We start from the raw sequence: 15,065 nt of genomic DNA on the forward strand, positions 1-15,065 counted from the left end.
GTCTATCCGCCTGACTGTCATAGGACTGTGTAGGTACAGGTACAGATGTACAAGTTGCGGAAAATTTCCAGAAAGTTGGAAAAGTTCTAGGAAATTTTTAGAAGTTTTCACCAGATATATAGGAAATTTAAATTTAAGAAATGGAAAGTTTCAATCCGAGTACAAAATTTTGAGCAGTTTCCGAAATTAAAACGGGGTTACTTTAAGCTTTGAAAATAGTTTTTACGCCATGTCCTTATTTTTAGACCATCTGTGGTAGCGAAATACCCACCTTCATAAATTACCTAACTTTTTACTTCATTTGCTCAAAAGAGCTATGAATATTTGCGTTTTTTAATCATTTTAGCCTATCAGTCTCTCAAAGGGCTGGCACGCACTTGTGTTACCCCTCGTGTTGACAGGTGTCCATGGGCGGCTGTGATTGCTTTCCATCAGGTCATCCGCATGTTCGTTTTCCCCCTCTTGTATAAAAAATAAATAAATAAATTATCAAAGTAGCCCCAAAATTTCCTAAAGTACCTAACCCCGGTACGAAATGAACAAGTCAGACGTTCCATTGCATGAGTGCACTTACTTAATTCGTCCTAATAAAAACTCTTTCCTAAACATCTTCGTCTTATTTCTCAGAATCCTACGGTCAAAGTGGTATTTTAAGCCTACTTAGTGCCTTCTCTTGAAATTTCCCAGAAAAACCATTCAGACTTTTACCAGTGTCGAAATTGTTATTTTGGTTCAATAGGTATACCGTAAAGGCGAGAATCTGGTTATAATCAATGAACTGACCATTCAGCGCGACACGGTCACGAAACGTGGACGCGTAGGTACGCGAGCAGCGAGTACAATGGAAGCGGGAGCGGAAGCGGGAGCGGTATAGGCAGCGGTAGCAGGGGAAAGAAAGGAATCGGTTGCGTCGGGGATTAATAAAAATCATTAAAACAAATATCAAGTGGTGACGGTGGTGGTAGAGGAAATTTCAGCTTACCTTATATTTCAATTAAAATCCAGTATTTGGATTGACTTGAAATTTGGTATACTTATATAAATTGCGTGACAATACAATAATCTGGCAGTGACATCCTGGTAGTCCGGCCAGGATTGTCTCCACAGGACGGAACTCTTCAATCGTTAATGGCATCGACTTGAAATTTGGTATGCAAATGTGGTTTGGGTGACGAGTTACAAGTACAGTTAACAAAAAGTACAGTCAGCAAAAAAAGCTTGTAGTAAAAATGTTTTTTTTACCAAAAACTTATTTTGTGCATATTTTTCAAATGCAATTGTAGCTAATGTTCGACTTCTATCTACTCATGATATGATAGACATTTCTATATGACAAATGGCATTGATTGTACAGGTAAAAAAGAATAACCAACAAAAAGTTGGAATACCTCCGAATTTGTCACTTCAAAGTTCAATATCTCAAAAACGGCTCAACCGATTTTGATAAAACATCTCTAAACACCATCGCTCGAAAACTTGATTTCAACACAATATTTTAGACTGGTCATTACTCATTTTATGAATTAAATAAATATCAAGATACGCGGAACAAAACCCGAATTTAATTCATAAAACCTGATTTCAAATAAAAAAAACTGCATTCAAATCGATCCACCCGTTTAAGAGCTACGGTGCCACAGACAGACACACAGCGGTCAAACTTATAACACCCCTCTTTTTGCGTCGGGGGTTATAAAGAATATCAATGATGTAGAATAATATGTAGCTCGCTAATAGTTTTTAAAGATTCACGGTTAATTACAATAAATACGAGTATATTCGTTGCGGAATGTGTGTGTGGGATGATATCTGGTACTCCTTACAGGTAACCATAGTGTATATCCCATAACACATACTTACATCTAGCACACTAGTTCAGTAGCAGCCTATCCACCCTGTCTATAACCCTAATAGTAGATTGTACAACAAGAGCATAAAACGAGCCATTTTACCCAAGACGTTCATATTTCGTTCATAGTTCATATTCGGCCACCCGAGCCGGTACGGCGATGGTGTATATACACGTCGAGGGGAAAATGGGTTTAATGCTCGAGTTTTACACTCTGATTTTCCCTTCGATGGCGAGGAAATGAAACGTCAACAATGGAAGCAATTGTTCACTTACTATGTAACTTTTATTGTTCATGCATTATTATATCGTTATAATTTTTTAGTTTTATTGATCTATTTCGATTGATTTGATTGATTTTTAGTTGTATATAAATTAAAATTTATAAAAAAATATATGTAGAAACTTCTTTGTTTCTGGCTGTTTACACTGATTGCCTTGGTCTTAGACGAAGATTTTACTTTACGCTCTAGAACATAAAAGTCATTTTATGTTGCCTAGATCCAGCATAAATACGAACTTTACGAGCATGAGAAGTGAAAAATGTAAGATTGTTTTTTTGAAATCTTTTTGTATTTTTTATTTCAATTCCAAATTTTTACTTTTACGGTCATCCCGTAAAACCTAAATTGAAAATACAAACTGAAATATAGATGCACAGAAAAAACAGTAAAATAAGATGTCGCTAGCGTCGCTGCTTAAGTGACTAAGTAAGAAACAAAAACAAGCTGAGATATGAGGTGCATAGGTAAATTCGTGTCGGTACCGTTGACCATCAGTGGTGTAGCGGTATAGCACGCGGTACGGATTACCGAGGACCTGGGTTCGATTCCCAGTGATGGTCTTATTTTTCTGTTTTTTCTGTGCATCTATATTTCAGTTTGTATTTTCAGTGAAAAATGTATTTTCACTAGTTTACCGAACTCCCGCTCTCTCAAGCACCATGCGCTAGCACCGCCCGCGTTTAAAAGGCAGTGCTCAATCCGCCTTACTATTGGTTAATTCGTGATTTTATTTTTTTATCTTCACTTAGACGATCGCGACAGGTGCTTGAACCTGTCCACGAACTTGACATTCGATTTTTCAAATGTACCAATCGTGTGGCGGTTCGACGAACTTTTATTTTTTATTGGGCGCTTTTTAGTGGAAAATTTAGTTACGTGGAGGGTTTTTTTGGGTGCGTGTTTGTTTAGGTATTTTTTGGTTGATCTGGTCTCTTTGCTAGAAAGTACTGTTAAAAATGTGTAGGAATCTGTGCGTTGTTACAAAAAGAAAGTACACTAGTTAGCAGTAATGCCAATAAAACAAGGCCATAGAATTTGTATTGACTGTGTCATGTGGACAATCTATCACCATACTTGAGCGCGAACAAAAATAACCGAATCCAGAACCTCCTCCTTTTAAAAATGGTTAAAAAATAATCAACTACCAAAAAAGTTGCACCACCTGCAGAAATATAGTCCTTACTTAAATCTATTAAAAAAACTCTGCCTGGAAGAGATCGCTATAAGCGATAAGGCCACTTGTTGCTCACCTTATATTTTTCTCTGTGTGTTTTCTGTATCTTTTACTACTATGGTATTGAATAAAGAGTCATTGTATTCTTGTTAAAACTATTGTTTTTTGTCAAAAAACTTCATTCATTTGTTTTTTGCAATCTCATAAGTACATAGCTAGGTATTCGCTGTCACATTCGCAATTCGTCGATACTACAATACCGCGTCACCAACATTGGCTAATGCAGCGTATCGGACTAGAGGCAAAATTAAATATCTATGCGTTTATTTTCAGCAACGAAATCTCAAGTTCGCTACTTTTGTAGGTTTCGCCACACGGCGGCCACGACGTACAAAATACCCGCTCTTGAATCTACAAAAGCACGACGACGTCTGTACACGCGTCAATGTGTGCGTAAGATACACAGGGCTGACTATCGCAAAATCCTAGTACCATCTAGTACTATAAGTACTGCCAATGACATTTAAAGGTACTTATATGTAGGTATGGCTTAGATATTATGTGCAAATAAATTGTAATCGTTAATCTTACCTATTTATTTAAACCTACTTTAAATGTGTCTGTCTGTGTATTTAAGCATTATTATTTTCAATTACAATAGATATACGACTGTAAACTTAAACGAATTATTCGGTAGGTAGTTATTTCATGTATTAATCGCGACAATTTCAGAAATCATTATTTATTTATAAAAGAAAGTAGGTAGGGTACCGTTACCATTTCGCAAAATTATTGCTCCCGAACTTAGTGCCGTGCGGCCGACATACATCGCGTCGCGCACCCGACTGCTTTCCTGCGGTTTTCCTGCAATCTGCGCTTGAGGGGTGGGGTAACTCGAATCGGTGCGGGGCGGAGTGTGGCCATTCTGTACGTTAGTACTATTATACATTCTGTGATTTCTCGGCATTAGCCATTGGCATTGCGGTATCATCATTTTATATTATAACTGCTTGTTGCCCGCGACTCTGTCCGCGTAGAATTCGTTTATCGCTATCCCGCGAGAACTATGCAATTTTCCGGGATAAAATCTACCCTAAGTCCTTCCCCGAGACTCAAACTATCTATATACCGAATTTCATTCAAATCGGTTCGGCGGTTAACTAACAAACAGACACAAACTTTCGCATTTAAAGTACCTATCAATGTGATGTCTGTTTGGATTCGCGCATTGTACCAATTGGTGCCGTGTAAACCTGCGCCCGCGCAGCGCGGGGTGATCTCACCAATTTGCCATGTAATAGTTTCGGTAATTGATTTGATTTGAATTTGGCGATTCGTTTTCGTTTTACATCTATTTTAAAGTGAAAAAGAGACTGGTTAGATTGGGTTGCTAACTATCTGTAAATGAATGTTAATTTGTAGTATAATTTAGCCACAGAACTTTTAAGAAGAATAGAAGTGTCACGCAAGCTTATAAAGCGCGAGGTGCCTATATATCTAAAAAGCTAAGAATAAAAAAAATTACATAGCTTGATAGTGAGGAAATGCTGCCTGCCTTTTGGGCACAATGGCAGGGGGCCATTTCTAGATTTAATTTAATTTGGAGGAATTAGATTTTATTTTACAATACAATGCAATAAGTACAAATCAGTAAATAAATAAAAAAAAGTAGTAAATAAGTTATTAGTTTCAATTGGGTGCATTTTTTTTTATTTAGAGAGAGAGAGAGAGAAACATTTATTTTACGCACATTTGATAACATAATACTTAGTATAACGTGTGACCCACTCAGCATAATGAACCATTTAAAAGCTAAACATATAAAAACATACAACATACTTAATCACACAATTTAGTTAATATACAATAAATAACCTAGAGGGTGATCTGTCATTTCGCCGAGTTTAACCACGCAGATTTTCGTTTCGCAGACAACTATTGGCAAATTTTTCTTTTGGCTGAGAAACGTTTGGTTAAATTTCGTTGCGCCTATTATTCGTTTCGCCGAGTAGTCGGTAGGAAGAACCTAAATTCGAAAGCGAAAAGTTGTTTGAGGAAACGTTTAAAATGTGTAGTGATTAATCGGCTACACGAATTTATATTAATAGTTGTTCGGCTTACTGACTCATAGGCCAACTGAATAGTCTACTAAAGGTTGAGTCACGAAACGTGGTCTGCCAATCAATAATCTGCGTAAAAATAGTCGGCGAATCATTAGGTAATCCCTATAGAGTTTTGTAGTAAATTTTGTGATATACATTTTACATCTCACAAATATCTATAGTAATTGTAAGTATATTTGGCATAGCAACAGCTCTATACTGTCAATGTCATTATCTAAACACGGCCGGCGGCCGGACGCTGTGGCTTCCGGTCCGGCACGGCACGGCAATTCTAATGCGCGTGTGTTGACCTATCATTAGATCATTACAGTGTTAGCGTAGCGATCATGGCTCTAAAGCGGTGAGGCGACATGTACACCGCTCTGTCAAACAACCTGCTTTTAAATATTTATATGTCGAAAGATAAGATAAGTAGAGGATCCTAATTTTTCGTCCAAGATATTTCTTCCAAATGTTTAATTTCCCAATGTTCCATAATATAATAATAATTATCCGTTGCTTAGTACCCATAACACAAGCTTTGCTAAGCTTACTTTGGGACTATGTCAATTGGTGTGAAATGTCCCGTGATATTTATTATTATTATTTAATTCAAGCAACATGGCCCATACACTAAATACCTCACAGACTAACATACATATTATAAATGATAACCTAACCTAACCAACAAAAGATTGGAATACCCCGACATTATCACTTCAAAGTTCAATATTTCAATAACGGTTGAACTGATTTTGATAAAACATGTCTAAGAACCATCGCTAGAAAACCTGTTTTAAAAATAAAAAACCGCATTCAAATCGGTTCACCCGTTTAAGAGCTATGGTGCCACAGACACGCATAGCGGTCAAACTTATAGCACCACTCTTTTGAGTCGGGGGTTAAAAAATTAGGTGGCTGGTGGTAGGTAGGTGGTAACTAGGTCCCTAATAGTCGTATTTATCTGCGGCATGGTGCCCCGGAACCGCTGGAACTCGGCCAGAACGCAGCACTCGCGATGGTCCTCAACAGCAGCCGAACATGGACATGGAATATGGACGAACGAACGAACTGTAAACTATTCAGAGTATAATTCAGGACTATCTTGTAGACCCCGAAGATTAGGTTAGGTTACTTTTATATAACAATTCTGAAATATATACTTACAGTTTAAAAACAATTGTTCGTCCATATGAAACAGTTGAATTAATAAAACGAGTAGGTTTATTTGGGAAAATATTTTTAGTTGCTGAGACCGTTGACTCAGGCCAGACTTCTTTTTCAACTAACAATTTAAATTCAACACAAAACACTACGTCTGTTTCATTCATCCACTTCTTAGACAACATTTTTTTAACTTCGCCGTTTTAAATTGAAATTCTAAATTCGTGTTCATTCAGAAAATATCCGTTTTTCAGAAGCTAATTCATGTAATCTAATTTTTTGGGTGTGCTTTTGTGGGCTCACTTTTTTAGAAGCATCTAAATCACGCCGAGAAGAAAGGAGCCACGAGAAGTGGTTAAGAGTTTCGTGTCGGCTCGTTTTTCCATCATCATCATATCAGCCACTGTTGGACCACCACTGTTGGACATAGGCCTCCCTCATAGACCTCTAGTTGATTCGGTTTGAAGCGGCCTGCATCCATCGTGAACCCGCGGCTTTAACCAGAGGCTATTAGGTATCTAACGCCCGGACTCTTGCAATGAGGGCTATCGCGTATGAATTCGCCGCTAGAGGCGCTAGTGTAGCGTGAGGTCTCCGAAATGTCAAATCTCATAGTTTTTGGGTGAGCTACGCGGGTTTATTTATAATTAGAATAATTTTGTGAATATTTTGCAATATCTGAAATTAAGTATGGCAAATATGCGTTCCGGGGCAATGAATGTCTGTGTTTTGAGACAGTTTTGTCTTTCGGAACAAAACGGGGACTATGGAACACTGTGGCATGCTCGATATTTTTATGGTACGATTTGTATATTAAATATGATTTTAATCTAAACTTTGTTTTCACACCCGTAATAACAGACTTTGAAAGCCATACTTAAAAACCTCACGCAACAGTGCGCCATCTAGTGAGACAAAAAACGATAGCCCTCATTGTATTCACATCTCTTTCTACTTATTCTATGTAGGTATACCGTGTGACAGAACTCGTGATAGCGATTGTGATTCCTAGTACGTTAGACAATAAGATCTCAATCTCAGGTCGTCCGTTCATCGCGTTGGTGGACGTCCTACTCTGCGCTTCCGTTAGCTTGCGTTTTTGGGTATTCCACGGAATTCCACGGGCTAGAAAGAGAAAGCTGTTCGCGAAAACTGATGCTAAAAGACTTCTCGCTATGTGGCCTTACCACTCGCGACTAGCGGTGCGTGAGCGTTTTCTCTGTTCATTGCGTTTTTTACGAGGTAACTACTGTGATGTGAGGGTTATGGCCGCGTAATGAATGATGAACACGCTCGCCGCGTCTCTGGTTCCAAGTCCCGCCGGGGACGTGACAGTACTTATACAGTGCGAAGAACAAAGAAAAGCGTCTTATATTTTATAGAGATTCATTTCACAGTGATGTATTTTGTCTGATTGAAGGGCACAATAGGTACCAACTGGTTTAGGTAAAGGTGGTTTTGAGACCAGTATTAGTACTATAAATGCGAAATTACATTTAAATTTTATCATTGCACATTCCTGCGAAGAAATTCAATGCGTGTGAAGTTCCCAATTCGTACTGAGTTCGCGTGGAAACTACAGCCCAAGCCGTCTCATTCTGAGAGAAGGCCTGCGTCCTAACCAGTGGGTCATATAGGTAGGTTATAGGCTGAGATGACTCATATATATTTTTGTCAACGGATTTTAATTTATCCAATTTTTCAACTACTCTTAATTGTCCCTGCCTTCAATAGCTTACTACAAATAAAACATACAAAAACATTTTTTCTATTTGGTTTCGAACTCTCGTCACTGCATTTTTGTCAGGCTCAAACGTCTCTTAAACCCCTTAACCACGTAACGGCTACAAAACCCGTACGAAAATCAGCTGTGTATTCAACGTGCGCCTTCCACTGGCCATTACTAGGCGCGCGGCATACTAACTGAACTTGAACTCAAATATTGATTTCAGGCTAACTTGGTATGATTTATCCGACTAGGCAAGTTATTTATACGTATTTGCAGAGGTTCTGTGTTACGAACGCGAGTTCGGCACAAAAGATATGTTTTTTTTTACTTTTAACGAATTCGATTAAGTAGGTACCTATAGGAAAAACACTGGATAGTTCTTTTTACTATAGATTGTTTAGTAAAAGTGTAAGAATTTTCGTGATTTTCACTCATCGTGATAAGTCCTGTTTGGGGTATTTTAGCTATGAGTGTAAGAATTGTTAGTTTACTTTTGTAGAGAAAGCAACAGTCACTATACTCTGCAACCAAGTGGTCGAATGGGCTGTTATAGTTCTTAATTTGTTTACTTTAAAAAAAAAAATGCTTTTTCATCACACTTGCTCGTAAACAGTGTCGTAACATGCAGGCTACCTTGGTTGCAACTTGCAACCCCCCAAATAAAACCCTCGACCTTAATGTGCTTGTCATGAAACCCGTGGTCGGTAAATGAGTCATTGCCCGTACTAATTTTCATGTCATGATGCCCAAGGTCGGTAAATGAGTTTGTTACTGCATGGTGTGCTGCTGCTCCGTGCGCGCGCTGCACACGCACGCCATGCACATGCTGCGGATTGCCAAGAGCGCAGCCAGCGGTATCGGCAATTTTTGATAAAATATTAGTTTTTCTTTTACAAATATACAATTTTACTCGCAAATGTGATGAAAAACATTGTATGTCGCACGGGCGGTACTAGAATTACGAACATCGAGTCATTAAAGCCCTCAGTCTTCGACTTCGGGCTTCTAATAGACTCTCGTTCGTAATTCCTTATTTACCGCCCTTAAGACACAATGTACTATTAATCGTCAAAGAATTAACGAAAGCTGTCGGGGAAATTTTGGCAGGCATATGCTACGCTACGCCGTAGCGCGTAGCATGCCTAGCATTAATTACTAACATCTCGTAGCAATCGCTACCAAATGTACCTATGCGTTAGAAAGGATAACAACATTATGAAGCTTGATTAAAACAAAAGACGATATAAATTTATGGACAGTCATTTGTCTTGTTGATAGTGCGAGAGGGACGAGCAAGGTCTTTTTGCTATGTCTGACCTTCTGTTTCCTACAGGCTACAGATTTCTTTTGTGTGAAACGTACTACACTACGTTTGCCGAGACGCGGTTGTCGGTTCTTCTACAGATGCAGTCAGCCTACTGCCACTTGAACTTGCTAATTCCCTGAGCTATGTCGACGACATTATTTCTGTGGCGGATTCTATCATTCAGAAAAACTCCAAGCATAGTTCGTTCCATAGCTCGCTGAGCGACCTTGAACTGGTGGATTAGCCGTACCAACTGTAGTGGTTTAGATGTAACTCTATGGCTTGGCGGTGAACCGACTGATGGTTAATAGGTATATCTGTCAGACGGAGTGTCGAATCTATTCTATGCGGCGCTTGGTTGAAATGTATAAGGTACTTACATATAGGTAGAGTTACTTGAGTATGCTACGTGTTTTAAAGTATACCTAGTCTGATTTAATTCCCTTGCTGTTTTTGCCCGGTTGCTACAGACAGCCTGTCAAGGTGTAGCCCCGCCCCCGTTCATTCACCTAACGCATCCGTCTACTACACGCCAACTAAACCATTAACGGTTAAAACCAATAATTAAAAACCATTACAGAAACGGGAATGCCAACCGCAACACGAATCCGACTGGCGCGTATCCAAACTACAACTCACTTATTATATTCTATGAGCGCCAGCTATAAACGTATTCCTGAACATATCACGTAGACGACTACTACCAATTTCAACCAATCACAACGCGACTATTCAAGTTAATAGGCTAGGCCACGCCCAATCACGTAACCGCCTATTACGGGCCGTGTAACGACGCAGCCTTTTAACTCCGCGATGACGTCCGATCGATGCGGCGGTCGCGGCTGGCGCGCTAGCGGCGTCTCGCTCCGATCGCCGAGCGGCGCTCGTTCGGCTAGGTCGTGTGATAGAGTCGCGTTTGGCGCGCGTGCCTCGTCTCAGTTGCACGTCCGAGGCCGTTGGAGGGGGACGCATGCAACTGTTTTCGATAATCGGCCCGGTACGTGAACGGCGGACAGTGGTGCGGCAGTCACGTCCACGTAAAAACGGATATATGCCCAGAATATTTATTAAGTGGGTGGCTGTGCGTGACTTTTCCCCTGGAGCTACCCGCAAATGATCGCTCGAAATAGAACTTGTTTGATAACTGAAAGCCTCGTGAAGTGACCGTGCGGACTGTAACAGCTGACCGTCGTGATTGTGTTTACGTGAACTATTTAATAGGCGGTTGGAACGGTTTTGATACTTGCGTATGAAAATGTGAGCGCGTTGGTCGCGGGGGATTGTTTTAGTGCAAATTATGTTGCCGTATCAGGCGGTGGCAATGGACTACGCTGTGGCCTCGGGCTTTCACCACCACCAGAGGCCCGGCGGGCTGCCCGGGGTCATGGGTCTCCCGGGGCCCGCGCCGGGCCTCAATCCCGGGCTGAACCCGGCCGCTTTCACCCATTCCTGGTTCGTACAGACAAGCCCGGATATCTGTCGGCAGCAACAAGCAACAAATCAATCGCATCTCGAACCTGGGCACGTTTCATTTTTTCTTATTTTTTAGTTTTTAAGTTAACAGTTATGTGTGGCGTTTGGCGGATTGATGATTTTATGACAACAACAAAATTGATGATTTTGTGACAACAGGAAACAAAAAGATAGATGTTTTTTTCTTAAAAAAAAATTATAGGTACAAACTTTTTTTCACTGTCATTGTAACCATAATTCAAAATACATATTTGTACCAAAGTGGATGAAATTGCAGAACTACATACAAACAATGTTAGTAATAAAAGCTTGTAAAAACAAAAATAAATCAACAATCCATCAAACACGATACAGCTTAATTTGCATTATTATTAATTGGCATATTATTTTTATGTGCTTTTTATTAATGGTGCTTCCAACTAGTTATAAGAAATTTAAATTGTATTTTAAACTTTCAGGGAAATAACGATTATTAAATATTACTTAACTCGCAAAATCTTATTGAGGTCGTAAAGCGATTTAACATCTTTTTAACTTGTTCCAAGATGATTAACTTGACAAATAAACGTTTAAGACAATAAACGTAAAAGTTGCGCAAGATCATAAAGAATGTTTAAAATTCTGATTTATATCTCTAAAAGCCGTCGTACTCGTTCCTAAGGCATACTAAACTTAATGACACATGTTACCTCACAAAGATAATAAGGTGAACAGGAAGTGTAAATAATGAAATACAACGGACAAAATTTAGAAATTGAACATTGTCATAAATTGTTTATTTATTTATATATCTGAATTAAATAAATAAATAAAAATTGTCATAAATTGGCTCAATAATATTTACAATCTGGACTTATCAAGTTAAATACGAGTGATAATTACCTCGACGTTTCGTTTCGACCCCATTTTCGTCTACTCGTGACCACGACCACTGTAATGTGGTCGAAATATCGACGTAAGTGCCTAATTATTACTTCGTTTGTTTTCGTGATAGTGATAAGTCCCGATTATGGTAATAATTATGGAGTGAAAATCACAAAAGTTTAAAAATATTATATTAATTTGATAATTGACATATTGTATGTAAACTCTATAATTGAAAATTAAAATCAACGTTCTATCAACCGGATGACGTCCAATGCTGGACGACTTTCTCCAGGAGTCTCCACAACGATCAATTTTGAGCTACCCCAATCGCCCTCCGGAAACTTTACCAAAATTCTAATAACATGTTTTAAATCACATAACAATAAATTAACAAATTACGACTGGAGCCTGATAACTTTCCTGGGATAGTAAAGTATTTATAGAAAAATTTAGAAGAAATATAGTCATCCAAAATAACTCCGAGAAAGTGGTCTCACTGCTAATTTTAAAATAAATTATCATTAAATGGTATCGCCACAAGAAACTTACAAGAACAAATAATCATTGGCTTTTGTTTTCCGTTCGTAGTTTTAAATAGAAAAGTCTTGATATTTACCACTTTTAAAAATACAAACCTGATGTTCTTTCGGTGCACTGGTTCTATCCTGTATGCACCATCAGCCAAATAAGTGGTATATCAATTTTTAAATAAGTTCCTATCAAATGAATATGTCGCTATAGTCGTACTTTCAAGTTGACAGGCGGGCCTATTGGCATTATTGTTCTATGACATGCAAACGATTATCAACTTTAGCGTGGTAGACCACATGTTCGGCTGATGGTTATAATATGGAATGATAGGTATAACTTGCCAAAATACCCTTGAAGACACCTTCTAAAATGCCAAACGTACACGTACTTACTAACAACCGTTCGTAAAACATTTAACTCACATAATGCTTAACAAAGCGAGTTATATAAATAACAAGTTCTATACTAAAACAGAATAAAGATCTTATCGTCCTCATGACTTCGCTTACCTTCGCCTCACGGCATTATGGTCAAAATGTGTTTTTAAAATCACACAAATTGTTTAAAACCAGAGAAACAGAGAAATAATAACATTTCAACGGTATAGGTACACTTCTAAGTTATAAAAAGTGTTATTAGGTACAATACCTTTATTTTATATCACTACGCTTTAGGATATAGCTGAGCCGTTTGTCGATTAGTTCACTTCAAAATTAAATCTTGAACAATTCTAATTAAGACGGAGTAGATATTGGATGATAATTACACATTTTCTCTAAAGCTCTAACTTTACACGCACAACTAAATTTCCAGTCAATCGAACCTTCTCGTCGAAAAGAGTCGCAAGATTTCCTTCTATCTATTGGTAGTTAGCTACTTACAAAAGAAACTAATCCAAAAGGTATTAAAACTTTTTAAACTAATAATTTATATTTCTTTCCAAACAAAACAGCATCAAAGATAGCAGTACAGGAACGCCAATTATTGTCAAACTATCTAATATGCCACGGCAAAGAGATGATTATCTTGACCTGTTTGCTCTAGCTATATATATTTTTTTAAATAGACAAATTATACTTTAGCCTTCATCATTCTTTGTTTTTCCTGTAACAAGGCTCATAAATAATAATGGGCTATTGTAATAAAAAAACTGAAGCTTAGTGAAGTCAAAAGTTAATTGGGTTGAGAACTTTACTAATTTAATTTAATAAAGTCTTATGGGCATGCTTCCGCAGGTAAAAGACAAGCGAATTGTATATAATTCGTTAGGTTGTTTTGAGGATAGTTTTCATTCCAATTATACCTTCAGAATAAAGCGTAATTAAACATTTAGGTATTACAACTTGGAAGCAATAAAAAAAAGTCTGTATGTGCTAAATGATGGTGTAATTTTTCCATAACTTATGTTCTTTTAATTGTTATTTTGAGTAATTAGGTTTTTTAACTAGCTTTAACAATGCTCCTTGTCAAGAATAAGTAAAAACAATTCAGCCATAATTAAATCTGTTTATTAAAATAACTTAAATCTATTAACCAACTGGTTCCAAGTAATACAAACTTGACGTGAAATCAATGCACTAGGTATGAAAATGATTCAATATTTTACACAACGATTACTTAAAACGACCTCAGGACTTATGAGATCAAATGTCAACATCATTTAGTGTTACTCCAGTTTCGCTTACGAAATTGAAGTACCAAAACTGCTAAGTCACATTATACAATCAAGATCGGCGCTTGCGCCGCTCGGGCCGGTTTCATTGACGGACTACGCTGGAGTAGCCATAAACTTGAAAAACGAGGCGATTCCAGCTAAACTTAACTTGAATGGACATGTAACGCTTTACATTATTCAAGAAGGATAATGATGAAACTGAAAATATTACGCCATTTTTGGAACGAGTTGTGCTCATTTTGTAAAATATCTTATAACTAGCCTTTAAAGGAGTCATTTTTGTATATTTATATATCGAAAATACAAACTGAGACATGGATGCACAGAATCGTGCTGCGTGCTATAGCCCCTACACTACCGCTGGACAGGAATCTAGACACGACTTTTTCCTATGCATACATATCTCAGGTTGCTTTTTCTACTACGCTACTTAAGCAGCAGCACTAGCGAGATCTATGTATGTATGTGTTATGTTGTTGTTTCGATATGGTTTCACGGGATACCCGTAAAAGTAACAAATTTGGAGTTGAAATAAAAAATACAAAAAGACTGAGAAGAATTTTGGGGATCTCGGAAACTGCTTTAAAGATTTCGTTCAAATTTGGTGTGTTGGGGATTTCGGGGATGAACAATCAATCTATTTGGTCTTATGTCTGGAAAAACGCGGGTTTTCGAATTTTATGCCGAGCGACGCTCGTTTGCCCAGGTGATGTTGACAAAATCCGGTATGGTTTTGAAATCATAAAAATTACACTTAATCTTTAAAAGATTTTTTTTTGTTATACTTATTTAATTTTAACCAGTTGTATACCTAGTGCCATCCACGAAGACGCGTGATTTTGTCAAAATTAGACATTAATTAAATTGTAATAAGAACCACGGCACGCGTCATCGTGAATGACTCTACCTAT

The 15,065-nt window shown here is 37.9% G+C and overlaps 1 protein-coding gene across 9 annotated transcripts in view; it reads left to right on the forward strand.

The window, feature by feature from the left end:
- The window catches only part of trh (PAS domain-containing protein trachealess), a 270,673-nt gene that overhangs the window by 173,956 nt on the left and 81,652 nt on the right, over positions 1–15,065 (forward strand). The window contains exon 1 of one of the 9 annotated variants that reach the window (XM_074103423.1): positions 10,544–11,129. The exons of the other annotated variants lie outside the window; for them this stretch is intronic. Coding sequence (XP_073959524.1) covers positions 10,906–11,129 — 224 coding nt within the window. The 5' untranslated portion in view covers positions 10,544–10,905. Of the gene's footprint in view, positions 1–10,543; positions 11,130–15,065 lie in introns of those variants that run through there. 9 annotated transcript variants of the gene reach the window in all.

The sequence above is a fragment of the Choristoneura fumiferana genome, chromosome 20, assembly GCF_025370935.1.
Source record: "Choristoneura fumiferana chromosome 20, NRCan_CFum_1, whole genome shotgun sequence".
NCBI lineage: Eukaryota > Metazoa > Arthropoda > Insecta > Lepidoptera > Tortricidae > Choristoneura > Choristoneura fumiferana.